This window comes from Thunnus thynnus, chromosome 7, assembly GCF_963924715.1.
Source record: "Thunnus thynnus chromosome 7, fThuThy2.1, whole genome shotgun sequence".
NCBI classification, from domain to species: domain Eukaryota; kingdom Metazoa; phylum Chordata; class Actinopteri; order Scombriformes; family Scombridae; genus Thunnus; species Thunnus thynnus.
In genome coordinates, this window is record NC_089523.1 from 32,807,381 (window position 1) to 32,834,834 (window position 27,454).

General features: G+C 40.6%; 2 protein-coding genes across 3 annotated transcripts in view; one reads left to right on the plus strand and one right to left on the minus strand.

The window, feature by feature from the left end:
- Positions 1-1,819: 1,819 nt before the first annotated feature.
- timm50 (translocase of inner mitochondrial membrane 50 homolog (S. cerevisiae)) overlaps positions 1,820-27,454 on the plus strand; it is a 51,711-nt gene continuing 26,076 nt past the window's right edge. Inside the window, exons 1-4 of one of the 2 annotated variants that reach the window (XM_067595558.1) lie at positions 1,820-1,840; positions 6,867-7,023; positions 9,910-9,941; positions 18,709-18,730. In XM_067595558.1, the coding sequence (XP_067451659.1) occupies positions 1,838-1,840; positions 6,867-7,023; positions 9,910-9,941; positions 18,709-18,730 (214 nt within the window). In that variant the 5' untranslated portion in view covers positions 1,820-1,837. Of the gene's footprint in view, positions 1,841-5,307; positions 5,795-6,866; positions 7,024-9,909; positions 9,942-18,708; positions 18,731-27,454 lie in introns of those variants that run through there. The other variant, XM_067595557.1, reaches the window with a different exon arrangement.
- Positions 22,931-27,122, minus strand: LOC137186838 (uncharacterized). The gene is made up of 2 exons (XM_067595873.1): positions 26,981-27,122; positions 22,931-24,045 (listed from the first exon to the last, which is right to left on the minus strand). Exons 1-2 carry the CDS (start codon positions 27,120-27,122, stop codon positions 22,931-22,933), a joined length of 1,257 nt encoding a protein of 418 aa, XP_067451974.1.

A 27,454-nucleotide genomic window follows, 5' to 3' on the forward strand; every position in this document is an offset into this window, starting at 1 on the left:
TGGTGTAAAAGTTCTATGAAGAGTGAAATTAAATGAGAATGTTTGGTCTGTGAGGTTATATATTCATTATAATAACAATTCAACACACTACTACTTATTACTTATGACACTTGTCATAATCATTCTGCGCCATTAGGTTCTTTTCCGTTTAGCAACTCATGAGTCTTTATAAAATTACACCACACAACACCACTTAAGTAAATTCTGCTGTTACGTGCACCAGGTTAAGAGAAGTTAATGCAGCAGACGTTACTGAAGTGACGTTAGATTAGTTGTATCAGTAGCTTGCAGACCGGTGCACGTAACAGCAGACATTACTGAAGTGACAATTGATTTAGTTGTATTATTAATTTGCAACCTGGTGCATGCCACGACAGACGTTACTGACGTGATGTTTGATTTACTATTGGTAACTTGCAACCCTGTGCACATGAAGATAGGTGTTACTGAAGTGATGTTAGATTAGTTTTAACAGTAGCTTGTAAACCAGTGCACGTAACAGCAGACGTTACTGAAATGGCATTAGATGAGTTGTATTAGTAACTTGCAACCCGGTGCACATAACGATATATGTTACTGATATAATGTTAGAGTAATTGTAGTATTTGGTAATCCGGTGCACGTAACAGCAGACGTTACTGAAGTGACGTTTGATTTAGTTGTATTATTATTAACTTGCAACCCAGTGCATGTAATGATGGATGTTACTGATATAATGTTAGAGTAATTGTAGTATTTGGTAATCCGGTGCACGTAACAGCAGACGTTACTGAAGTGACGTTTGATTTAGTTGTATTATTATTAACTTGCAACCCAGTGCATGTAATGATAGATGTTACGGATATGATGTTATAGTAGTTATAGTAGTGTTTGGCAACCCGTTCACGTAACAGCAGACCATACTGAAGGGACATTAGATTAGTTGTAGTGGTAACTTGCAACCCAGTGCATGTAATGATGGATGTTACTGATATAATGTTAGAGTAGTTGTAGTATTTGGCGACCTGGTGCACGTAATAGCAGACGTTACTGAAGTGACGTTAGATTGATTGTATGGTAACTAGCCACCCAATACACATAACGATAGACCTTACTGAAGTGACATAAATTAGCAACTGGCTAACTGGTGCCAGTAATTACGAATGTTATTAAGTGACATTGTGGTTTGATTAGTAACTTGCAACCCAGTGTCAGTGATGACGGACGTTACGGAAACAACGTTTGAGTAGTTATTATTAACTTGCAATCCGGTGTACATGGCGATAGAATTTACTGAAGTTATGTTAGATCAGTTGTATTAGTAAAAGGCAAGCCAGTCTGGTAACTATGATTGGCTCTGGTGATGAATCCGGAAGTGCGGGAGGTTCGGTGATTGTTGTTGACGCTGTGTAGAGATGAAACAGTCTGACTTTATTGTCGCTTACAGGAATAGTTGGAGGCGGGCGACAGTTCAGTCTCTGATGTCGGGCTCCGTTTGTGGATGTAAAGACAGCTGAATTGAGAGGAGGGCGCACCATGGTTTCACCGTGATGGGTAGTGACTTGTAGGCAGCTGATGAGAAGTTGAAGCCACCTGCTCCCGCGGCTATGACTGTCGTGTCCACGGTTTTCAGCCCTCGCTGATGGAGGAGAGGATGCTTGAGGTCTGACGGGAAGCGGAGGGTCACGTTAGGGGAGCGTGAGTGGAGGTACCACGAGGCCGGTATTTGCACCGTTGAGCGTAGTGGCTCTGCTTGGACGCTCGGCTTTGGTCTGACTGCTGTGTCGTGGCTAGAGGAGAGCCGGTTTCAAACAAGTCTTCATCCGAATCGGACGTGTTGATCCGCAGTTCGTGATCAATGGTGAGTTGACTTTTTGAATCGAAATTCCGACATCTGAAACTGAGACATAACGGCTAATGTCTGGTGGCAGTTTGAGCTTGTTTCTGAGAATTGGACTGAGACTGCATGTACGTGAAGCGCAGAATACGAGAGCGGAAGGAACGGAGAGGGTTAGGTGGTATTTATAGGAATGCCGGTAGTGACGTAATTGAGGTGTGGTCCTGCTCCTGAAACTTCGCTGAATAGCTTCAATAAAAAAAACCCAATAAAACCATAAATACACTACGAACTTGTTGAAACTTGTGTTGAAACTTGTTCAGATTAATTTGATCACCCTTATCCATTTATAGACATTAAAATATAACAATAACAATTAATATACTGAATTGTTCACATTTTTAAAAAATCAATCAGACAGCATTTTGTGGAGAAGTCAAACATTCAGTGTACAGTTTTAATAAACTCAGTACTGTTTTTCAATACACTGAATACTAATTGTTGATTGTATACTGTTTTGTCTTCATGCAATGTAATTATCATTTATTGTCATTGCACCATTGGTTTTGGCCTTGGTTCCCTACATTTTGGCTGTTATGCCCCAATAAATTTGTATTTATCAAAGGCCAAAGTGGCCTTGCCCTAAAAATGACTTAATTCCAGGCCTGTAAATATAAACTAGAAAAAAGGGCATTTGGTTAAAAAAGGGTAAGAAAGGAAGAAATGTTGTAGTAACTTAAGGAGATCATCATGTCTTAAAAGTGGTTAGACATGCTGTCTCATTGCAGCGTGTCCGGTTAGAAACAAAAAAAGGACGCCACTGAAGTTTTGAATTCTTAATATATATATATATATATATAATTATTATTGGACCATTTCTCCCATAGACCATTGTTGTGGTCTATGGGAGAAATGGTCTCATGACTCATCTCAGAAAACAATGGTGTCTCACACTTCTCTAACATGTATCAGTTGCACTTGGTATCTTCCGCATTTCTCCCAATACACATGGCAATACACGGCCTTCGCTCATCACACACACAAAAAATTAAAATGTGACCTCCCTGATCCTCCCCTTCCGAGTTCCCTTGGGAACTCTCTCTTATTGCACAATTACTGGCCTATTCATGGAAAGGCACTTTTCCACCACCAACCACTGTAAAAGTCTGAAAAACTGTTGACAAGACACCTTGAACTGCAAACAAGGTCAATTATGACTCTTTCTATTATGAACTTTTGATCTATGGAGGTTTTATATTTGTAATTTGTGCCGTCATCACTAATTACATCAACTAATCACTAATTTACAATAACTTGCCCAACACACACACTAAGCACACACTTTCAGTGGAAGTTGAGATGTGGTTGTGAAAGGGATCTAACCTGGTAACATTACGTACATATATAACAAGCACAAATATGGTAATAACCTCAATAAACACTGTATTAGAATGAACCATTCCACAGTCAACATTGTCCTCTACAACAGTGTTTTTTTCCCACCTGAACGGGTCATTATCAGGCTTTTGCAGAGCTTGATGACGAGCTGGTTGTTACACATCGTAGCCTGCTTGTAGTTGATGTTTTGGTGTCTGCTTGACTTCTAACTGCTTGAGGACACTTCGCCATTATACCACATTGCTATATCATTTTTTTATTTCTCTGCATGCTTATAAATCAGCCCAGTAACTTTGTATCATCTGTCCAGGTAGATAAAATAAGCCTGTTGCCAAACTCATTTACAACATTTACTAATGTGCACTGTCCCTGTTAAATAAACCGACAGATGAAAAAATAAATAATTAATTGCTCTTTATGCTGCTACCATCTGTGTGTGAAGCATGAATACTTATGATTGAGTATTACAGACTGGGTTTGGTATCAGAGAGTAGTATTCCTGTAATTACTACAGCATCCACTAGAGGACAGTGGTGTATAACAAAAGCCAAACATGAACTGTTCCTTCTAACAGTAATAAAATGTTAAATCAGCATTAATCTAGTGTAGAAGTGTATTCAACTGATCAGTTTTGCCTTTAAAGAACACGATGCACTCTTGACCGTATCTATTGACCTTTTATATGTTGTAATCACAATAGAAAAGGTTCTGAAGTCCATGATACAAGATGACCTCAATCCTAAAAAGTGATTGTTGGAAAAAGGGAACAAAATGCAAGAACTGGAAGTTGTACAAGACAGAAACGACACCATAAGTGGAATTGATATCGATTATCTCACAGGAAACGGGGTGTCTGCTGACAGAGAAGTTTGACTGCACATGAGGTGCTTGTGTTGATGGTCGTGTTGGGTGGAAGCTGAAAGTGTAAAATGTTTGTGAGAGCTGTTCAATGTGCTCCTCTCCTGTTACAGAGCCAGAGAAGACTACATACATATACCTTCATTAAAGGCAGTTGGACTGCAGAAGAATACTGTGTGTCTGCTATTTAATTACCTTTCTCACCTAACTAGACAAACTGATATTTCAGCTGCAACAACAGATGTTCCTTTATTTCTAGTGTTACAATCAAATCCTTTATGTGCTGTATGTCCTACCTTAGGTTTGTTTCTGTGGAGTGCAATGTGTTAAATATTATTTATGTTTGTTAAATGTTGTGTTAGCTTATATGTTGTGCATGCAAGACGTGAGCTGTTCTGGTACAGTAGGAAACACCAGTGGTGGAAGAAGTGTTAAAAGTAAAAGTGCTAGTTGTACCAGTACTAGCATGATATATTATATCAACTATATATTATAAAAATGGATTATTAATACTGAAACATCAGTGTTAGAGCAGCATGTTACTGTTGTAGCTGCTGGAGGTGGAGCTAGTTTACACTACTTTATATACAGTTAGCTAGTTTAGTCCGGTGGTTCCCAACCTAGGGGTCAGGCCCCTCCAAAGGGTCAGCAGATAAATCTGAGGGGTGGTGAGATGATTAATGGGAGAGGAAAGAAGAAAAAACAAAGTTCTGATACACAAATCTGTTTTCAGTTTTTGGACTTTTTCTCTAATCTTTGATTTTTGCTGAAATATTGGATCATTTGAACATTTATTGAAATGAAAGCATGTGAGAAGTTTAGAGGGAAAAATCACTATTTGGTGGAGCTGTTAACAACTCATAGACATGTGAAATGTGACCCCGACTACACACTGCTTTTTGTAAGACGTCAAAAGCCAAAAAGGTTGGAAACCACTGGTTTCATCTTTAACAATGTGTTGTATTTTAAAAGCTTGTTATATTATCCATTGTGTCAAATCTTCATGTGAAAAGTAACTAAAGCTGTCAAATAAATGTAGTGGAGTAGAAAGTACAATATTTCCCAAGTAAAGTAAAGTTGAGTAAAGTACAAGCACCTCAAAAGTGTACTTAATGCAATACTTGAGTAAATGTACTTAGTTACTTTCCACCACTGGCAATATGCTCTCATATTTTGTAATGCATTACTTTATTCTCCATATATGCAAGCACAGTTTGCACTTATATTTTCTAAAACAAGGTATTACGTTTGTGAATTGTTTATGACGTTTCTCAAAAACAGGTCACATAATTGACCACACTTTGGGAATTTTGCCATCAACCATGATGGCAGTTTTGAGTCGCAATCGAAGGTCAGACTCATTCTTGCTTCTGATTGGGCCGGATGCTCTACAACCCGCCCAACTCCCGCTCCACGTGGCCTCTCGCTGCTGTGATGGGGTCTCGTGGCTGCCACTCAAAACGGCTCCAGCCAATCGGGCACTTCGTCCTTTTGACTCGCGTCACACACGTTCGCCGGCAGCTAGTGCTACTATTCAAGATGTCGGTGTTCCCCATGTGTGTGCGAGCAAGTCGGGGCCTCTGGAGGCTCCGCAGCGGGGCGGCGGGTGTCTCCTCCCAGTCTGCGATGGACATAGTGCGGACACTCTCCACGGACAAGCCGCCTGTCGGCCTCGCTCAGGCCATCCTCCAGGAGAAACTCAAGCAGCAGCAGCAGAGCCAGGTGAGGCAGCTAGCTTGCTGAGATGCGCTCGATTTAAACACTTACCCGTGCTGGTGGGGAGATCGAATACTGCGAACTAAAGAGCCCGCCCACCTGAACTGCGCGTGTACTACAAATCGAAGCTACTCAAGTGACATTTCCAACCTGAGACAGACTAGCTTACATCTTAAACATTTAGCTGACACACGGAGACTTTCACGCCGTTTTGACGGTTTGCTGTGTGTCAGCTGTCACGATAAAGTGTCAACTTAAAAAATGTAAAATATCTGCCAAAACCGAGGCGCGTGCGCCCCGCAGTCCACTGAATGAATGAACGTGAGCTTAGGGTAGCTAACATGTTAGCTGGCTAATGTTAGCATACGTTTTTACTGGAAACTGCAGCCTCGGAAACACACAATACCTGAACCTTTCCCACAAAATATTCTGTTAATGTGCTTTCTTAGTCTGGAGAGTTACGACATGTAGTTAGTATCAGTTAGGTTCGTTAATGTAATGTTGTTAATGTTGTGGTTCCTTTATGTATATTGGCTTTTTCGCAGAAACACACACTGACTAGCTGACTAATGATCTAACTGTGTCTGGAAAAGCGTCAGTTGATCACTCGGAGCTGTTAGATAAACGCTGTCACCAGCAGCCAAGGTTTGTTTGGTTTGAAGGTCAGAGCAGCCCTCCTCCCCGCCTTCATCCCACCACCCAGAAACTGCAGCGCAAACACTGTATGAATGACTTGTTGCTTTAAAGATCCCCTCCAGACATATACAAACACTCTGCCTGATACGTTAATGTGTGTCTGATGTAGTTTTTCCACGTTAAAATCCTCAAAACATATGAGTGAAATGTCCAGACATGTTTTAAGATGTGCTGTATACAGAATACTTGAATCATATTGTCTGTCTGTTGTTAAAATTCATGAAATGACATCTACTCCTTCTCTCTCATCGAAAATACAACAAACGTTTGGTATTTTTATGCATATCAGGCTTTGGGTACACAGAGCCTGAGCTCATTTTTTTCTGTCAATATTTATATTGATGATTCTCAAACTTCATTTTTTGTTGTTGTTGTTGTGCAGGGCCAGCCACCTCCTGAGGGAGGTGAAGGTGAGAAGGATGGGGAACAGGCGGGCGACAAGAAGCAGAAGGAGAACACCGCCTACGCTAAGAAGATGGTGCTCCGGCTGGCGGGACTCATGGGACTCGGCGGGGCGGTCAGCATCGTCTACATATTCGGTGAGTGTGTCGATTTCACTCTGTGGCCACAGAAAGTTTGAGAACCTGACAGACTGTAAACTGTCTTTCAAAATCCGCAGGAAGTTGTTATCAGTCTGGTCTTGAAATGGCAATGAGTTAAAGAGCCTCCAAACTGATTATTTTGCCGGAAAGACAGTCGGTTTTTAGATATACTGATGTGAGGTGTGCTGATTTTATCTAGAGACTAATGTGCTGTGTCACTCCAAAATATGCTGATTCTGAGACCTTGAATTTGTATAAACTAATGGGTCATTGCAGGATAATTATATGAGATAATGGTGGAAACCTGCTGTCAGTTTATCTGTTCATTCATTGCTGTAATTCAACCGCTGAGGCCTCAAGGTTGTGACGTCGGAGCGAAGCCACAGCGTGATTATTATGAATGAAACAGGCTTAATTTGATTTCAGAACAGATGCCGCTCTTCCAGAGTGACTGCTAATGTACACAAACTTAAGTCTCTTCATATGTATTTTTGCTTTAAAAAAACAACAACAATTATTCAATTATAAAAATAGTTTCATTTTCTGTCAATCAACTGTTGCAGCTCTAATCCTGAGTAACTGGGGTTTAGTCTCTGTAAAGACTAGTTGCTGTGCAGCTTTTCAAATGTCATTTTTTGATGATTTTAGTGCTATAAATCATATTATATTCTCCTTTTTTTTTGTATTTGTAGCTTCAGAAGTCTGAGATTTTAAACCTTTTAGCCAGTAGAGCCGGAACGATTAGTTGATTAGTTGGCAGCTGTTTTGATGGTCATGATGTTTCCAGGTCTCTTAAACGTGGGAATTTAAATTTGAATATATTTGGGTTTTGGACTGTTTATTGGCGCCACTTCCTGTTCTGTGTTTTAGGATGTTGCGGTGGACATTTTTCATTGTTTTCTGACGTTTTAGAGATCAAACAAATCAATCGATTAATCGAGATATAAACCGTCAGATGTATAAATAAATGAAGTCATCAGTCAGTTTCCAGAATTAAGATGATATATGCAGGTTTTACTGGAAACGTCCGGCTGGGTGGAGACTTTGTCATGCCGTATGGTTTAGGGGATGGATTTTGATTGGCTGTCAAGTGTTTTGCTCTGAAAGTGATTCCCCGCTGTCGTCATAGTTACAGTTGCGGTGTGGACTCCACCATCCACTTGAGTCAGAATGATTTTTAAACCTACATATTTATTGTTTTTGGTGTGGCCGGCCCTTTAATGTCTCTATGTAAGGCTTAAGGCACATTTTACATCCAGCATCTAACTGGTGCAACTGGCCCTGGGTGTTGATTGGTTTATCGCCCTCTGCTTCCTGCTTAGAGGGACGACCCTCAGATGGGCGGAGCTAGCAGCTGTCAGTCAGAGTTGAGCAGCCCGTCTTCAGAGAAGAGTCAGACTGAGGACGATAAAGAGGGATATTTCATCTGTTTGTAGAAAATATACATGTGATCGGTAAAGTTAGTTTTTCCCCAGTCAGCTGCGGCGGGAACGGAGCAGCCAGAATTTAAAACAGCCAGTAAGTCACCAGCGTTTCCCAGCAGCTCAGTGGGACACCAGGACACCGACAAACCAACCAACCATCTGCTGGGTTCATGAAGTCTCTTATTTCTCCACATCCAGGCTTTTAAATGACCCTGCTGCTTTATTTGTTATTATTCTGCAACAAAGCAGCATTTGGAATATTTGCTGTTTCCTATAAAGTCGAAGGAACGGAGGAACAACCAGATTTAATCAAATGATGAAGGCACCGTTAGTCTTCATCCTTGATTTTGCAGCCACAGTTTTTTTGGGGAGATGGTGTCGCAGAAGACGGATATATACGTTTTTATTTTTATACATATTTCTGTTGGAATTTAACTTTTACTTTCTCCTGTTTTTTGTTTTTTTTTCATCAGTATCACGGAATAATTCTGTCGCACATCTGGATTACTGAATGGGAATATGCTCTTGATAATTTTTGGATTTAATCTCGGTCTCTGCCGTGCGGATTAGTCTTTGCTGATACTCGGGGGAAGATACCGGATTATAAACTGCTCTGGGAATGTATGCGGTTACACCTTTTGTGTGTCTGGTTTCCCAGCAGATAGGTTTGTGACATACAGTTCAGTTTTTTTGGGGGGGGGGTGACGTGCATTTTTTTTTAGTATTTGCAGGTGATAAGCTTGAAAAGTTGAGATTAGAAATGTTCCCTTTCATTGAATCTGTCATGCAGCCTCTGAATACCAAAGAAGCTTGTATATAAAGAGGCTGGAAACATTTTTAACGTCTTTTTCTTTTGCAAAAGTTGCAAAAGTCTCTTGTAAATGTGACCAGGGCTGCAACTGATGATTATTTTCATTATTGAATGACCTTTTAAAGCTCAAGGTTTTGACCAAAACCTGAAGATTTTCAGTTTGTAATGATATAAACAGACAAAAGCAACAAATCTGTACTGATACTGTACTGTACTGATACCAAAACAAAACTTCACTTTAACACATATGAATGTGTTTTTCTACAAAAACTTCAATCCTCAAACGTTTTTTTTTAAATATTATATTCTGAACTCAAGCAGTCACTCAAGAGTTTTGTCTAAATAATAATAGAAATACTAATATTAGCCACTGTTTTTAATTAAAAGAGTCTATCTATTCAAAGAATAAGTCAACAAGATGAAGAGGTTTACTAGACGTTTGATGTCAGCTTTCAGTGTTATCCAGCTTTTCCCCTGATCGTCCTTCAGGCTAAAGAGCCACATGACTGATAATAAGTCTACAAACAAATGTTGAAGTTTGATCGTGTGTGTGTGTAAAACCCTGAATATCATCTTTGACTCATGTTGAAAAGCCTCACAGTCTTCACACGGTGATAAACTGATGTTTTTCTTTCTTTCTTTTTTTAGGCACCAATTCAGTAGACGAGCAAGGAAACCAGGTAGGTTTTTATTGCCACACACACACACACACACAGTTCCCCCAGGTGTGATCCCGCACACGTCACCAACAGTATCTATCAGACGCATTGACTCGTCCATTCACATTCGAATAGGAATTCGTTCATGCGTCATGTCGGCACACTTCAGCACGCCTCTTTTCATGTCTTTCCTTTTTTTTGATGTGCGGTGGTGTTTTGTTCACCTCACAGGTAGGAGATCCTCCTCTTCCTGTTGTATAGGATGCAGTAAAAAAAAAAAAAGGCACACTTCACAGGTCGCCGTGACGTAGACGACGGAGAAGAGGAGGTAGCTGTGTCAGAGGTGTCAGTATGGGAAAGGAAAAAGAAGCACACTTATCTCACCTCTTTCTTCTTTGTCGTGCTTTTAACATAAGAGCGTAGCGACTGGACGGCACACTCGGCAGGTAGCTGAGACGTCTGACATCGACATCAAAGAGACCAGTTACCCCACCTCCACACCCCAACGACTTCCAGTCCTCTCATATCCCCCCGTACTACTTAAAGGAGCAGTCCGTAACTGCACAATAGAAAAACAAAAGAGCATATTTACCTTTTTATTTCACTCTATTTTATTATTATTATTATCATAGCTCTTCATTCTGTTTTATCTATTTTTATCGGCTTGTGAGTGATCTGTGAAGCACTTTGAATTGCATTAACCTGGATGGAAGATGCTATACAAATAAAGTTTAATAACGGTTGCTTCTGCAGTAATTTAATCATCAGAATGATGATGTTTCTCTGTATGGAGAGGACGGCTCTCAGCTCTCAGACAGGATGTGTTGTCGGAGGTGTCATTCTGGGAAGACGGGCCACTTCAAAGGGCACACTTCTCGCACATTAGGATCCTTTTGTTGAACCAAACGTCTCAGGACGGCTTCCTGCTAAGTGGCCTTTGTCGTTTTGTGACTTTGAAGCTGTCGGTGTGGGAAAGAAGAAGAGTCGGGAGAAATTATTTTGAATTTCCTTACTTAACTTAAGAAGACCCCCATTCATTTGATGGTCATTTTTATTTCTTTTTGTTAAATATGAAGACCAAGAAGTGTCACTCAAGCTTGACGAGATAACTAAAAATCCGTGCAGGTCTTTGGGAAATCAGTTTTATGGGCAGATTGTCTGGATTAATGATGATTCAGCTGTTTCTGCTCATGATCTTAACACACCAGAGAGGTTAAAATTGGTAGTTTTTATCAAAACGTACAGTGACATGAACTCAGATCAGTCTCCGAAATCCTGGCAGGATTAGAAGGTCACACACACATCACAGCCCGAGAAGCCGGCTGTGATGTGTGTGTGTGTGTGACGAGGTGTGGATGTGGGAAAGATGGAGACCGTCTTTTGTCTCCGCCACGCCGTTCACTTCCTTACAGCTTCCTTCAAAGGGCACACTTATCTCACCCGGACATCCTGTCGGGGAGCGTCCAGCTCTCCCAATCGGACGACACACTTCGCGTGTCAGTGCGACGTCCGTCTTGTGCCGCTCGTCAGAGCCTTCAAAAGAGGCCCGCACACTTATCTCACCTGCTCATCCTCAAACTCCTTCACAAGTCTTCACAAGAGAACATTTGCTAAAAAACGGGACTGCGGCGTGTGGCGGCGCCGTCTGTACTTTACTTCAAAGAAACACTCTCGGTGTCAGCAGTGTGTGTGTGTGTGTGTGTGTGGTCTCGGGCATCCTGTCCAGCTTCTGCTTTGGTAATAAAGTACCAAGTGCTGCAACTGTAGATTATTTTCTTGATGAATCAATTATTATTTGTGCAGGTTGTGAAATATCAGCAAATGTGAAAACTGTCAGTCACAAGTTCCCAGAGTCCATAGTGATGTTTCAAAATGTCAAAAGCCAAAGATAATCATTTTATTATCATAGAAGAAAACCAGAAAATATCTACATTTGAGAAGCTGCAACTGCTGAATATTTGCTTAAGAAATGGCTGAAACAATCATTCAGTTTAGAGCTGCAATGATCAATTAATTGGTTGTTCAAGAGAAAAGGAACCCCAACTATTTTTGATAATTGATTCATTGTTTTTAGTAATAAAAGAAAAGCTCAAAGAATATAATATTATATAAAGGAATATTTTCTGGTTTCTTTAGTTAGACATTTGAGACGTCATCTTGTGCTTTAGGAAACAGTGAACGACATTTTTTGACATTTTACAGACCAAACCGCTAATGAAAATATTCATTAGTTGCAGCCCTCATTAGTTTATCACAATAAAAATTTCTGTTCTACTTATTTAGTGTTGATTTTTCACACCAAAGAGACTTTTAGCATCAGCTCTCTGTTGTTCAGAGCAGCTCACATTCAACTATTATTCATACGATTAGTTTAAAATTATTCAAAAACAAAAAAACTTACTGATACCTGCTGGTAGGACGAAACAAGACGTTTGAGGACAGTAAAAGTACATAAGTATTATGAGCTTGATGTAGTTAAAGTATTGCAGTAAAAGTAGTGGTTTGGTCCCTCTGACTGATATATTATTATATATGACATCATTAGATTATTAATAGTGAAGCATCAGTGTTAGAGCAGCATGTTACTGTTGTAGCTGCTGGAGGTGGAGCTAGTTTACACTACTTTATATACAGTTAGCTAGTTTAGTCCAGTGGTTCCCAACCTAGGGGTCGGGCCCCTCCAAAGGGTCAGCAGATAAATCTGAGGGGTGGTGAGATGATTAATGGGAGAGGAAAGAAGAAAAAACAAAGTTCTGATACACAAATCTGTTTTCAGTTTTTGGACTTTTTCTCTAATCTTTGATTTTTGCTGAAATATTGGATCATTTGAACATTTATTGAAATGAAAGCATGTGAGAAGTTTAGAGGGAAAAATCACTATTTGGTGGAGCTGTTAACAACTCATAGACATGTGAAATGTGACCCCGACTACACACTGCTTTTTGTAAGACGTCAAAAGCCAAAAAAAGGTTGGAAACCACTGGTTTCATCTTTAACAATGTGTTGTATTTTAAAAGCTTGTTATATTATCCATTGTGTCAAATCTTCATCTGAAAAGTAACTAAAGCTGTCAAATAAATGTAGTGGAGTAGAAAGTACAATATTTCCCTCTGAAATATAGAAAGTAGCATCACATGGAAATACTCAAGTAAAGTACAACTATCTCTAAATTGTACCTAAGTACAGTACTTGTATAAATGTACTGAGTTACTTTCCACCACTGGTTCACTTCAAGTGTTTTTATTGTTTTCCTCTGAAGTGATCTGAGGATGCGGGAACCAGGACTCGTCCTCTCCTCCGTGCTGTATTGTAAAGATCTTCCCTTCCCATTCTCACACATTATAAACCTCTCTGGCTGTATCCTGTCTAGCCAACAGGCAGACTGAACCACTTCAAAGACCAGGCACACTTCTCCCACCTCCCCACTCCTCCTCCTCCTCCTCCACCTCCACCCCCCCCCCCCCCCACCTCTCGGACGGCACATGTCCCAGCTGTCAGAGGTGAAATTCTTCAAAGGACACACTTCTCATCAGCTTTACGTCTTATTGCGTTCAGACTTCTTTGAGGAGGCCGTGAGGTTTAAAGGACGGGAAGTTAGGACCCAACGACAGGACACACTTCTCTCACCTTTTATTCAAATCTATCAACTATATTGACGATTGAGTGCTTCCTTCCTAAAATGACTTCCTACATATGTTACACATTTAGAAGTGTAATATAATACACTCTAATATATTATTTGGGATGATGTCCACATGTTGACGTGTCCTTGAGCAAGATGCTAAACACCAAATTGCTCCAGATGTGTTTGTGAGTAAGAAAGTCCACCACATCAGCGCCGCAACTAACAGTTATCCTCATAATCGATTAATCTATTAATAAACACATACACAATATCCTCCAGCACAAGAACACATCTACTAATGTCTTATTCTCTCCAACATACAGTCAAAAAAAACCCCAGAATATTCAATTAACTATATTGTAAGACGAAGAAAAGCAGAACATTCTCATATTTAAGAACCTGGAACCATCAAATATTTTGTCATTTTTGCTTAAAAAACAATTATTTGATTATCAAAATAGTGCTTATTAATTTTTTGATTGATTAATCCATTAATCGTTGCAGCTCTAAATGACAAAACTTCAGGAAAGTCTATTTAGAAACTGGTAAGAGTGTCTGGTGTTGGCTAATCCAGCAAATTAAATACCTAACAAATCAACATCACATCACATTGATGCAAAAATAATATAGTATTGCTGTAAATCTGTCCTGCTCATTGATCTGGAAGAATTATCAGACAGTTCAACACGTCTGTAGCGCCTCCCAGAGCGGAGAAGGTGGCGGCAATTTCCCTGCTCGTCTCCTGACTCTGGAGGTGTACAGGTCCTGCAGACCAGACTCTCCGTCGTGGTCTGTTCCTGTTCTGTCGGGTGGCCGATCCAAACCAGACGGTGATGGTTGGTTGTAGAACTGGATCAGCAGCTCCTGAGGCAGCAGATTGTATTTCCTTCCTTGTGCTGGCGCAGGAAGTTGATCCTCTGCTGGGCCTTTTTTGATGACTGTGTTGGATGTTGGACTCACCATCATCAGATCCCAGAAACCTGAAGGATTCTGACATGGTGCTGTTGAGTGTGGTGGTGGTGGTGGTGGTGGTGGTGGTGGTGGTGGTGGGGGGGGGGGGGGGGGGTTGTTTGGCGTGTTCAGCTGTAGGTTGTCGTGAGCCAGCTGTTCAACCTCTGGCGGCCGTCCCAGTGAGCTGATGTCCTTCATCAGGATCCTTGCGTTCCTCTCTGGGGAGTCGACCTTGTAGGATTGTTGAGACTAACATGTTAATATGGTAACAGAAATGTTTAGCTCTCCGTCTTTGAATACTTTTTATTGAAGCCATCCTGTGATTTTGGCTTTTTCTGTTATTGTGAAGCAATTTAAATATTTGTGAAAAATGTCCATCACACTTTCCTAGAGGCCGGTGTGATGTCATCAGATGTCTTGTTTAGTCCCATTAACAATCCCAAAACCCAAAGATATTCCATTTACTATTATATAAGATGAGAAAAAACATAAAATTATGACACATTCTCCCTAAATTTAGTATTTCTAGGGAGAAGTTGAGGCTTTTTGAATGGAAGCCAGTGTGAGTCGGTGTCTAGCTCTAATATGAAGAGCAAGTGATGAGCAGAATAAGTCTTTTCTTGTTTCACTTGTTTCACTTTTTTTTTTTTTTTGAAAAGCAAAAATAGTGAAATTAATGTTGCAGCATCTACAATGACAGGATTTGCTGCTTCTCTTTGTCATGTTTAATATAAAACTGAATATCTTCAGACAAAACAAGACATTTAAAGATGTCACCTTGTGCATTTTTCACTTCTTCTGACGTTTCATAGATCAAAAGATTAATTGATTAATGGCTGTTTAAACACGTGTGGCTCAGTGTTTGCTGAACTTATCGTATCTCAGCCTCCTGTCGCAGAGCTTTTTTCTGTCCTTAACGTGGACACGATTCACGTCAGAACCGGACATTTGTACTTCTTCTTTTCTCTTGTGACAGAGAGGCGTGACGGAGCGCGTCGTCGGCCACCGAGCTGCTGCTGGTATAGAACAGGTGGACACATGTGGCATCTTCACATGATTATTAAACCCAAGACTGCAGAGATGACATGTCGTTGTTTAGGTCTCTACTACTGACACTCCTGAATTTGTTGTTTGGATGTCTGGAAGCTCTGCTGTGTTTTTACTCTTTGGGAACATTTTTGTGAATGAAACTCGCCCACAAACAGAGCAGAACATGGAGCCTTATATGGACATTTTATGCTACTAATCACATCTCATGAAAGCTCCTCGTAAACAGGAAGCGATTAACGACAAATTCAGGCAGTTAAAGAGAGTTTGATGAATCTGACTTGGAACACAGTAAAGTTTTTTAGGATAAAAATATGAAAATATCTTTGCATGAGGCCCATTGTGTTTTTCTAACACATCTGTACACACTTTGCACCTCTGACTTTGAACTTTATCAGTTAAAGGCATAAAAGAAACGAGAACCAAACTGAAAACAAACCGCAGAAAGCGTCTGTTTATGTTCCCTGAAGAAATGAGATTGCTGAAGGTGAAAATGTTGATTCAAATACAGGAAATACTAAAAACTTAACACATAGTCAGACTGATACTAAGATATGTACGTTTTCCAGTGTAGAAATACACTCGTCAGTGCCCTCTGGTGCACAGATTATTTAGGTAGTGCTTTTATTTTACAGGTCCTTTTAATTTGATACTCATTTCCTGGAGTAATTTATGGGTATTTAACAGTTAATATTTCTGACATTTTACAGGGAAGGTGGTGCAATTTGCTACAAATTATATGAAAAAACAATAAAAACTGTGAAGTTGGTTTAGTTTGTAAATGCTGATTTGTTAAATTTGGGTTCATACATTAGTTGGTAATTTTTTCAAAAATTATTATTAGACTCTTAACTCTTTAACTGAGAGAAAATACTCAGTTTTCAGTGTGTAGATTTGTGTTTCAAACACTATATTAGCATTTTATGTTGTCTCTTAAGACTGTCCTCAGTTTTTTCTTATAGTTTGTACCAACTGTCCTAAGAATTAACCTGCAATTTAATTAATTAAATTACCTGCAAGTTAGCAGGTATTAAACGGTTTTTAGTATATAGTATGTTAGTCTATAGATATTTAGCAATTTTAGTATAAAATTAAGGGACCTGTAAAATAAAGCATTACTGTTATTTAATGAAGAAACTGTGTCTAAATAACCTCAAACATGTTTTTGACATTTCACATTTTCACTTCACTTTAACAGCTACACAACCAGAGTCAGACAATAATGAATAATAATCACAGTTTTCCTGCACAGTGAAGAGCTTCATGAAGCTCAATGCAAGATGTAGAAATAAGAGATTATACCTTTATTATAATGGGTAAAAAAAAGTTGCTCTTAAACCTGTTTTTTTATGGGGTTTTTTTAGTGCACAAACACCTGCAGCATCTTCCAGAGGGAAACATAAACACTGGAGATAACAAGCTAACGCTTAATGCTTCATATTAGCTTTCTTTTCCTCTGCATGCATCACATTATCAATACACTGGTCATGATTAAATCGTTTTTTTTTGGCCTGAAACTAACAATCATCACCTTTCGATTAATTGATGAATAATTTTGTCTACAAAATGACAGAAAATAGTGAAAAATCACTGAGCAGTCCAAAGATATTCAGTTTGTTGTCACGTATGACAAAGAAAAGCATTAAATCGTCACATTTCAGGAGCTGAAACCAGAATATTTGTTTGTTTTTTTTTCTTTTAAAATGATGAAAGTGATTATTGGAGCTCTGTATGTTTATTAATGACAGAATGTTTTACTTTCTCGTCATTTACAGCAAATATTTATAGTGTTTGTAGTTTTTTATATTTCAGACAGTTATACTTTACAGTTTTAAGAGCATGTTTTCCTACTTCAGTGACAGATATCGACATGTATCACCGGTTTTGTGACGCTATATAATATGACACGAGTATTAAATTGTGAGTGCAGGTTTCTGTGTTCGGTGGTGTGTGTGTGGGAACCCGTCTCCCCTCCTGCTCTCCCAGGCTGCACCTTGACTCGCATGACACGACAACCAGCAGCCGAGCCGACGTCAATTCACCGCCGTATGTTAATGATTTATTTTCTTCACCGCTCTGGCAAGTTTCATGAGACGAGGTTCTGTCCTCCTCCGTCTTTCCTCCTCAAATTTATTGATGCGTTAAATTGAAATGAGTTTCATCTGTCGTAGCTCGCCGTTAAATGTCTTAAGAGTCTGACATCGTAGAAGAAGCTCTCTAGAGGTAATGATGTTTTATAATGAAGTCTAACTAGAGTCACACGTGCAGTTTGCTTCATGGCCACCAGGTGGAGTCATACACCACCTTACCAACCCTGCTCTTTCTCCTCCTTCCTCCTTTTTCCTCCCAACAAACTTCTCCTTCCTGTTCTTCTTCTTCTTCTTCTTCGCCTTAACTTCCCTTTTCCATCCTTCCGCTTTCTCTTCTCCGTCTTCCCTTTCTGATGCTTTTCTTCCTCCTCGTTCTGCTTCTCCCTCATCTCCTCTTGCTCTGCTCTCTCTTTATTCTTTATCACTTTCTCATCATCATCACTCTTCTCTTCTTCCCTCTCTTTTTTCTTGTTAGGTCTGCAACTAACGATTATTTTCATCGCTGATTTTAGTCGATTAGTTGTTCGGTTGATAAAATGGTTAAAATAAATGTTTCCTGAAGCCCAAGATAACATAACAGGAATCAGAGAATTTGCATATTTTACACACTCTTAAAGAAAATGATTAATTGATTATCAAAGTAGTTGGTGATTCATTTAATAGCAGATCTTCTTTTTTGTTTATTTGTAATTTTCGTCATTTCTTTCTTTGTTGTCATGCTGCCAAAAGTATAACTGTCTAGATTTATGGGATGAAATCCATCGTCACCTTTGGCGTCGGCCTCTAACACTCGTTCAGGCGGCCACATGTGGGCCTGCGGCCTCTGATTGATCCTCCGTCCGGGAGGGAAACACACACACGTCTGTTTAACCGTCAACAGCAGAACTAATGATCTGCAACACAAACATAAACTCTGAGTCGTCACATCAGAGGCACTGATCGGTCCTGATGACAGTGACACGTTTACTGTCAACACGATGCACTGATTGATTGATTGATTGATTATCAGCTAGCTGTGTGTGTGTGTGTGCACAGATTTTTAATAATGTTTCTTTTCTTTCTGTCTCTCTCACAGATTCCAGATGAGTTCGACAGAGGTGAGCGTGCAGAAGTTTATTCATTCATAACTTCAAACGTCAGTCAGTCACATTCAGATCTGACTTATTATACACAGTATCTGGAAAGAAGAGATCGAGGAGGCTTTAAAAAAAATAAAAGCATGAATAGTTTTTATCGAGTAAACAGCAGAAACCTGAATGAAATCAATATCTGCTGTGAGCAGCTTTGTCTTTAAACCAGCAGCAGTTCTCCTCAGTGGCCCTGTTTACACCTGGTACTAACATCCGCCTCCACTTGCGTCCTGAGTGACCACTTGTGATCGGATCTCACTTAAACACGGACATCATTTCCGTTTAAGCTGTGTTCAACTTGTTTCATAACAGGATAAATATTCAGGATATAAATAAATATTCCGCAGAGAGAGAGAGAGAGAGATGCAGCGATCTCCCTGCAGCTGCATGTCTCCATTCAGAGACACTGTGCGCATTAAGTAAGCATAAGACACAGCAGCATAACTTCATTGATTATTTAAGTCTCCGACACGCCGTCAGGATCTGATGTTAATAAATGTTCTGTGTTCTTCTACACATCCAGTAGATCAGCTGTTACACACAGACAGTCCAGGTTCATAATGTTTGGAGTAAAGCAGCATCGTCCTGATGATAAATCCTGAGCTCATTATGTTTAGCAGCAAAACTAAAAACTGTATTTATCAAGTTGACAGGACAGAGGAAACTATCCAGCAACGTTTAGCCTCTGAAATATGTTTTTAGACAGACAAGTGAAAAATTAATGGTTTAATTTCTATTCTAACTGTTGATTTGAAGCGGGAAACCGGTCAGGAGAACGAGAAAAACGGGAGTTTGATTACGTTTTAAATTCACATGAAAAATAAAATAATTTATTTATCCCGTAATCAGACAAGTTGAGCAGTTTTGGACGGAGGATCCTGTGTCTAGTCTGCTGGAAAATAGAGGACGCCAGCTGAGTAGGCGTTCTTCAATGTGGTCCAGGATGCATTACTACTAAAAGAATGTAGTCTGAGTGATCAGATCTCAATCCGTCCTCTATGTGTCTTGAGTGCGTTTACACCTGTATGTAGAGCTGTCCACTTGTGATCGGATGTTAATACCGGGTGTAAACAGCGTCAGTGTTTCAGGTAGTCGTCGGCAGGTCGCTTGTCGCCACAGTTCTTCTTCTTCTGTGTCTTTATGTGTTAATCCCAGACTGACTCCATGATGTTGAGATCAGAGAACATCTGTTGCAGGACTCCTAGTTCTTCTAGTTCACGAAGATAGATCTTAATGACTCCAGCTGGACGTTCTGGCTCGTTGTCCTGCTGCAGATAATGGAGATTAATCTAAACATCTTAAGTGCCTAAAACATCTGCACAATACTGTTTATATATATATATATATATATATATATATATATATATATATATATATATATCACAATCCAATCACAAAACACAGAGAAAGTTACTGAAACTGAAGGTTCAGTTGTGTTTGTTTTCTTCTCAGTACCTCAGAATTTCAGTGTAGAAGCTGATCCATGATGTGCATCCACATAATGATTCAGACTGTTCCTGTAAAAAGCAGTTTGATGATCTGAGTTTGTTTAGTTTGGCTGTAATTTCATGATTTATGTGGTCTGAGTGATTTTAAACACAGACTGAGTTTTTATTTCATTTCTTCGTGTGGGTGGGTGTGAAAGTGATTTTATTATACACACAGTATATCTGGATGTTTAATTTATATTAGAGTGCTTTTAGGTTGATCTTATAATTCTTATTTGCAGTTTTATGTCTGATTTTGTGACCTAATCAGCGTTCATCTGGTCTGTGTTTATATTGCTGCCCGTCATGGTCGGGAGACTCTCGGAGAAAAGAGAGATGTGGTCTCAGTAAGGCTTTACTGGTTCAATAAAAGATGCATAAAATAGATCTTAGGTCTTTCTGACTTGGTGCTTTAACAGTTAAATGAGGTTCGAGCTGCAACGATTAGTTGATGGATAGATAAATAATCTGCATCTGTTTTTTTTGATTTAACCATTTTTCAAATGAAAATAGTGAAAAAATGCATCTGAAATGTCAGGATTTACTGCTTGTCTTTGTTATATTTAATATTAAACTGAATATCTTTGGATTTTTTTGGGATAGAACGATATTTAGAGGCGTCTACTTGGACTCTTTTCTCTCACATCATTATAAACTGAATATATTTGGATTTATTTTGGATAAAACGATATTTAGAGGCGTCTACTTGGACTCTTTTCTCTCACATCGTTATAATCTGAATATATTTGTTGAATTTGTACTGTTGGTCGGACAAAACAAGTTCAGGGAAAAATAATAGAGAGATTAACTGATAACTGGACTGTTTCAGCATTTTAAATTGAATCCTTTTTGGATTTTTTTTGTGACTTTTGAAGAAACCACATCGGGTTATGAGGAACTGACGTCCCCTAGAGTGTGTAAATGTAAAAAGGTCAGCTTGGCGTTGTTGTCGTGGTGTTTAATTTGAAGAGGAAGAAACTCAATATCAACAGCGGCGGATGACTTCATGCGAGTGTTGTTGTATTTATCATCTCCTCTGACAGCTTGTTTAGAGTTAATCGTAGTTATATCTACCACCTTTCTCTGCTCAAACTGTTGGAATCCGCTGCAATAAACTAAATATAACCGTTTCTTCTTTGCTGGTTTTCCACAGCCGACTCGCTCGTCTCTCCTCTGCACATGCCCAGTAGGAGGAGAATGACTCGTTTAGGTGTCTTAATGTGGACGGAGGTCTCAGTCTGCAGCAGATATCAGACTGAAAGATGCTTTTATTTCAGTGCAGATGCGTTTTTATTGAAGGACTGGTGTGTGTGTGTGTGTGTGTGATGAGTTGTCCTCCTCCTTCTTCTTCTACTGAACATGTGTGTTTTTTATTGACACCCTGGAAGCGATGCGAGCGTGTCGGTGTCGGGGTTTGTTTGAATGATGGATCACTCCACAGAGCCTCAGTGGCACTGCCAACTGCTCTCACTGTGTGTGTGTGTGTGTGTGTGTGTGTGTGTGTGTGTGTGTACCAACCATCCATATGCCCCTGTCCCATCATTCATCCTCCCCAAACTGCTTGTCTGCACTTGCATTTACATTTTTGGTCATTTATGCAGACAGAGAGAGAGAGAGAGAGAGAGATTTGGCGCCAGACTTTAAGCTTGAAGTCCCCCCCATCAACCTACAGAAGAGGTCAAAGGTCACAGCAGCCTGGAAATGTAATAATAAAATAATTAGAAAAATCTGTTTTTAAAAATACTGGAAATGATGACAAAAGTCCCAGAAAAATAAAAAATTCCCAACAATCCAGATAAGCAAAAAGCAAAAAAAAAAATTTATCGACAGACTTGTGTTCCCATGACAGAGAAAACGAAATCTATTTTATCAAACAACTGTGGATAAATCTTCATTTCCTGTTGTTGACAGAAAGACCAGTTTTCAATTATTTTAGTGTAAAATCATCTGGATGAATTCTGACAAGTTGAACTATGTGAGTTGAACTATGTGAGTTGAACTACACTTAACAAAAATGTTTGTGGTTTTCTTTTCCTGAGATGAGACTTGAGATAATCAAAAGTTCTGGTTGAATAAATGTTGACCTAAAATAAGAAGCATTAAAAACAAAACATTTTCACAGATTAAATTCCGTGTCTCTGGGTTTATTGTTCAGTCACCTCTTACGTGCCAAATATATGTCAAATGAGTTTTTTCAAAATGCTTCTTATCGTTTCCTGTAAATCTTGAACAGACATAAACAAAAACGTATCCAATCAGATGTGACTAGTTAACCACATGCGTACAACGGAAGATCATGAGTCAGTGAGATAATACTTTTAAGTTGACTGAATATGACTAAAACTCTCAAAGGGCTGTCCTCACCAATAACAATGTGAGCATCTGCACTTATGATAATGTTCTGTAAACGGTGGCGGAAAATGGATATTGATGACATGTTTTACTACTTTGAGATCCATCTGCCGCCATCAGACTTCCTCTCTAAACGAGTTCTGATCGCCTGCTGATACTAATAATCACTTCATCAATAAGTCTCTCTCCCAGAGGTGCAGTCTGTGTCTCCTGCCCTCCTCTTCCTCGGTCCATCCCTCCATCCGTCATAAAACGCTCCCCGAGGTCCACTTTGTCCTCATCTGACTACAAACCTCCGTCTCTTCGTCCTTCTGTGTCTGTAGTTTTATTACTGTCTCTTCGTGTCTTCGTGTCTTTTCATCTTCTGCTCTGATCTGTCTGATCTGTCTCCGTCTCTGTCCTGGTTTCTGGATCTCTGAGGTCCACAAATCCTGAACATAATGTGTTCTTTAAAGCCAGCAGCAAGCTGAGGTCCTCTCATGTTTTTAGGTAGATGTTCAACTGAAATTGATGAAAAAGTGAATGAAGTCTGGACTGAACAGACAGGAGAGGATGGATGGATGGATGGATGGATGGACAGATGGATGGATGCATGGGTGGATAGATGGATGGATGGGTGGGTGGATGGACGGATGGAGGGATGGGTGAGTGGATGGGTGGATAGATGGAGGGATGGATGGGTGGGTGGATGGAGGGATGGATGGGTGGGTGGATGGACGGATGGAGGGATGGATAGATGGGTGGATAGATAGATAGATAGATGGACGGACGGTTGGATGGATGGATGCACGGGTGGATAGATGGGTGGATGGACGGGTGGACGGACAGATGGAGGGATAGATGGATGGAGGGATGGATGGATAGATGGGTGGATAGATGGTTGTGTGGATAGATGGATGGACGGATGGGTGGATAGATGGAGGGATGGATGGATGGAGGGGTGGATAGATGGATGTGTGGATAGATAGATGGACGGATGGGTGGATAGATGGAGGGATGGATGGATGGACGGATGGAGGGATGGATAGATAGATGAGTGGATAGATGGATGTGTGGATAGATAGATGGACGGATGGGTGGATAGATGGAGGGATGGATGGATGGACGGATGGAGGGATGGATAGATAGATGAGTGGATAGATGGATGTGTGGATAGATAGATGGACAGATGGGTGGGTGGATGGGTGGATAGATGGAGGGATGGATGGGTGGGTGGATGGACGGGTGGACGAATGGAGGGATGGATAGATGGGTGGATAGATGGATGTGTGGATAGATAGATAGATAGATGGACGGACGGTTGGATGGATGGATGCACGGGTGGATAGATGGGTGGATGGACGGGTGGACGGACAGATGGAGGGATAGATGGATGGAGGGATGGATGGATAGAGGATGGATTGATTGATGGATGGGTAGGTAGGTAGGTGGGTGGATGGATTTCTGAACAGAAGGAGGGATGTGGGTGCAGGCAGCACTGGGCCTCCGGGACACTCGGGTATTGACGAGTAGATTATTGGTATCAGCAGGCGATTAGAATTCATTTAAGAGGAGAATTCTGTCGCGACTGATCGACCAGAAGTAAACCTCACAGCTGTCCATCAAACACACACACACACACACACACATAGACACACACACACACACACACACACACACACACACACACTGTATGGATATTTTAGGCAAAGTAACATGGCTTACTGCCTTCCTGGTCTGGTCTAGATCTCCATCTTCCAGGACTTCCTGATCATTATCAAACACACTTTATGTTTTCATTTGTGAAAGAAATTTAAATCTCTAACACTGAATATGAGACGTCCTCTAACAAAACTACATCAAGTGAGCGACTCAGCTGATTAGATCACTACGGTTCAGGGTTCCTGATCTTTTCAAAAATTACTTTCATCAACTATTTTAACAGTAATTGTTTGGACCATGTATAGTGGTGTAACAGACACTAGTTGATCTGTGATCTGGACGGATCGCCCCTCACAGTTCGACATGCATGTGAACTGAGGATTAACTGCAAAATTTAATGTCTCATTCGAGACAAATCAAACTGCTGTAGCTACAAGTCATAAGCAGACAGCGTCACTAACAGGGATTTTTGAAGAGTAACGATCAAACCAGCATCTAACAGGTCCAAAGTGACGTCTGCAGGTATGTTTACATGCTGTTTAGCTACTTAGCTGCTAACTGTTAGCGGTGAATGTTTGTTTGGTGGCTCCTTCAACAAGCTGCAGGACAAGACGTGTGTTCATGTTTATAAGTTAGTTTTGATGATGTGGACACAGGCTGTCGTTTCATTCACTACCACGTTTAAAGGAGGAAGGTATCAGGCCTCATATTGCACTTAAATTTAACAACTGAGTATTGAGTATTTTATATATTTTAAGGTTTTATTTAAACATCGGACATCTTGAAAGTTGTCTTGATTTAAGGCCACAGGCAGAAGTTCTTTGCTTTTAAGTGTTTCACAGAATAAATGGAAAGCAGAGTTATATTTGTCTTCCTTTTCTTTTGTTCCGCTCGATCTGAAAAATGATCCGATCCGTGACTGTAAACTGTGATACGATCTGAGCCGTGAGTTTTGTGATCCGTTGCGTCCCGGGTCACGGAGCGTATCGAACCAAGGCCAGATGTAGACTGAACACCCTTAGTTTTCAACAAAAGCTATTTGGTTTGTTGTTTAGTCTGTTTGATTTTAGCTTGTCTGAACCAGCGGCGGGCGGATAAAGACCTCACATGGTCATCACATCACCATGAGATTATTACATCATCACCTATTGATTTTACTGAAAGGTGATAAATGTTATTGAGTCACTGGCTGCTGATTTATACATAGCTCAGATCTAAATGTCCCAGGAGCATTACCCATCAGCCCTCTTCAGAATAATGAGGGTCAATCATGACCTCAAGGACCTTTTTTAGGGACCTTAGGGACCAAATCATCCCTGATGAGTTTAGGGTCCAGGGGAAAAGGTCGTGATCCCTCAAGGAGCATGGATGGATAATCTCTGATCTGTCCTCCAGTATCTCCACCCTCCTTTTCCTCTCTGATCCTGCCTTCCTCCAGTATTTCTGCCCCTCCTCCTCCTCCTCCTCCTCTGGGTGCAGCAGAAGGTGAGCAGAGGGATGGAGGATGCATTAATGGGTCTTGTGGGACATGTTTGGCTATAGACTGTGTTTGCGTGCCATGCGGGGTGTAATGGTTCGTGTGTGCGTCCCGTGCAGGATGTTCGCTTCGGTACGTGACTTTCCTGGCTTCGGTTTGCTTCCCTGACTCAAACAATCACTGTCAAAATCAAAATAGTTATATAATTTATTCTTCTAACGCTTTGATGTTTTGGCAGTGCAGCACTTAGCCGTAGCATGGAGGTAGCATGCACATGGATGCATGCTTGCAGACTTAGCCAAGTTACCCCGCATTATTAAAATATGCACCGTTATCTGCGTATTTAAGCGATAGCTCGTCTCCTCTTCTCCCTCCCCTCTCTGTGACGGTCGACTGCAAACACATTTGATGTCCGTCGTGGTCGGGCGCACGTTTTATGATCCGGTTCTGAGCCATAAGACATCATAAGACATCTGTCAGCAGGAAACAGAAGATTAGTTTTCATTTTCCCATGCAGCAACTAAACTGGTTCTCTAATAGTTGTGGACTTTTTTTTTTCTGCTGAAATCGTACCGAACCGTGAATTTTGTGTAGAAAGTGGCTGCGTTCGTGTGCATGATGCAGAGGAGCATCGGAAACCATAGCAACCAGAAAATGTGACACACAAAGTAGTCCCCTCGGATTTCATGACGTCTCTGATGACACTTGAGCCTGACAGTCAAACTGTTGGGATTACGGGACTCTCCTCCACATGAAATTGTTAATAAATACACTCACACACACACACCTGAACTAGCAGATAAAGTAGCTGAATCGGATCTGAAATATGAGACACAACGGCAGTTTGTGGGCGTGTGCGAACAGTCTGACGTCATCACAAAGAGGAAGTAGAGGTAACTTTGCAAACGAAGCGTTTAGAGCAGTTGAATCCCTGGGTTTTGACTTGCAGGGGGCTTTTTTTTTATCCCTGCGTGCAGCTCAATTTTAGCAACTTTTTAACATCATAAAGAGGATATAAATAACAGAACATCACAAAAAGCATAATATGTCATTAATATGTGATTTCAAACACGTCACGGAGCCATACAGAGGACATGAAACCTTTTCAGCACTGCTGCTCTAATATGAACACACACGCTTTTCGTCCTGTTTATCCCCTGAGGCCTGTCACACACACACACACGCACACACACACACACAGGTCCGAGCATTAAAGAGGCTGGGCCACGCTGCCGTTTGTCACCCAGAGAGAAAACAAACGATTGACGGAGGAGGAGGAGGTGTTGTGCAGCAGATGCCGGGCCTGACCACAGCTTTTGTTTGGGACGGAGGAGGCCCCCGCCGCCATCCATCTCGCCACACCTCCCTCTTCATCCCTCTTTCCTCTGATTTCATCCCTCATGTTTTTCCCTGATTTCCCTCTTTTTTTTTTCTTACCTCATCCTTCTCTCCTCCTCTTATCCGTCATCTTATCCCACATTCCTTACTTTTATCCCTTTTCTTTTATCTTCTTGTACCCCTCCCTCTCTCCTTATTTGCTTCCCTCTTTCCGACCGTTTATCCCACCACTTCTTTCATCTTTTCTCTCCATTATTTTGGTCCACCCCTCCCTCCTTCATTCTTTCTTTCTTCCTCCTGAACTTGTTTTCTTCTCCTGCTCCTTCTGTTTATCTCCACTCTGTCCTATGTGTATCTCTGCTTTAAAAAGCAAATATTTCCCAACAACTGGTCACA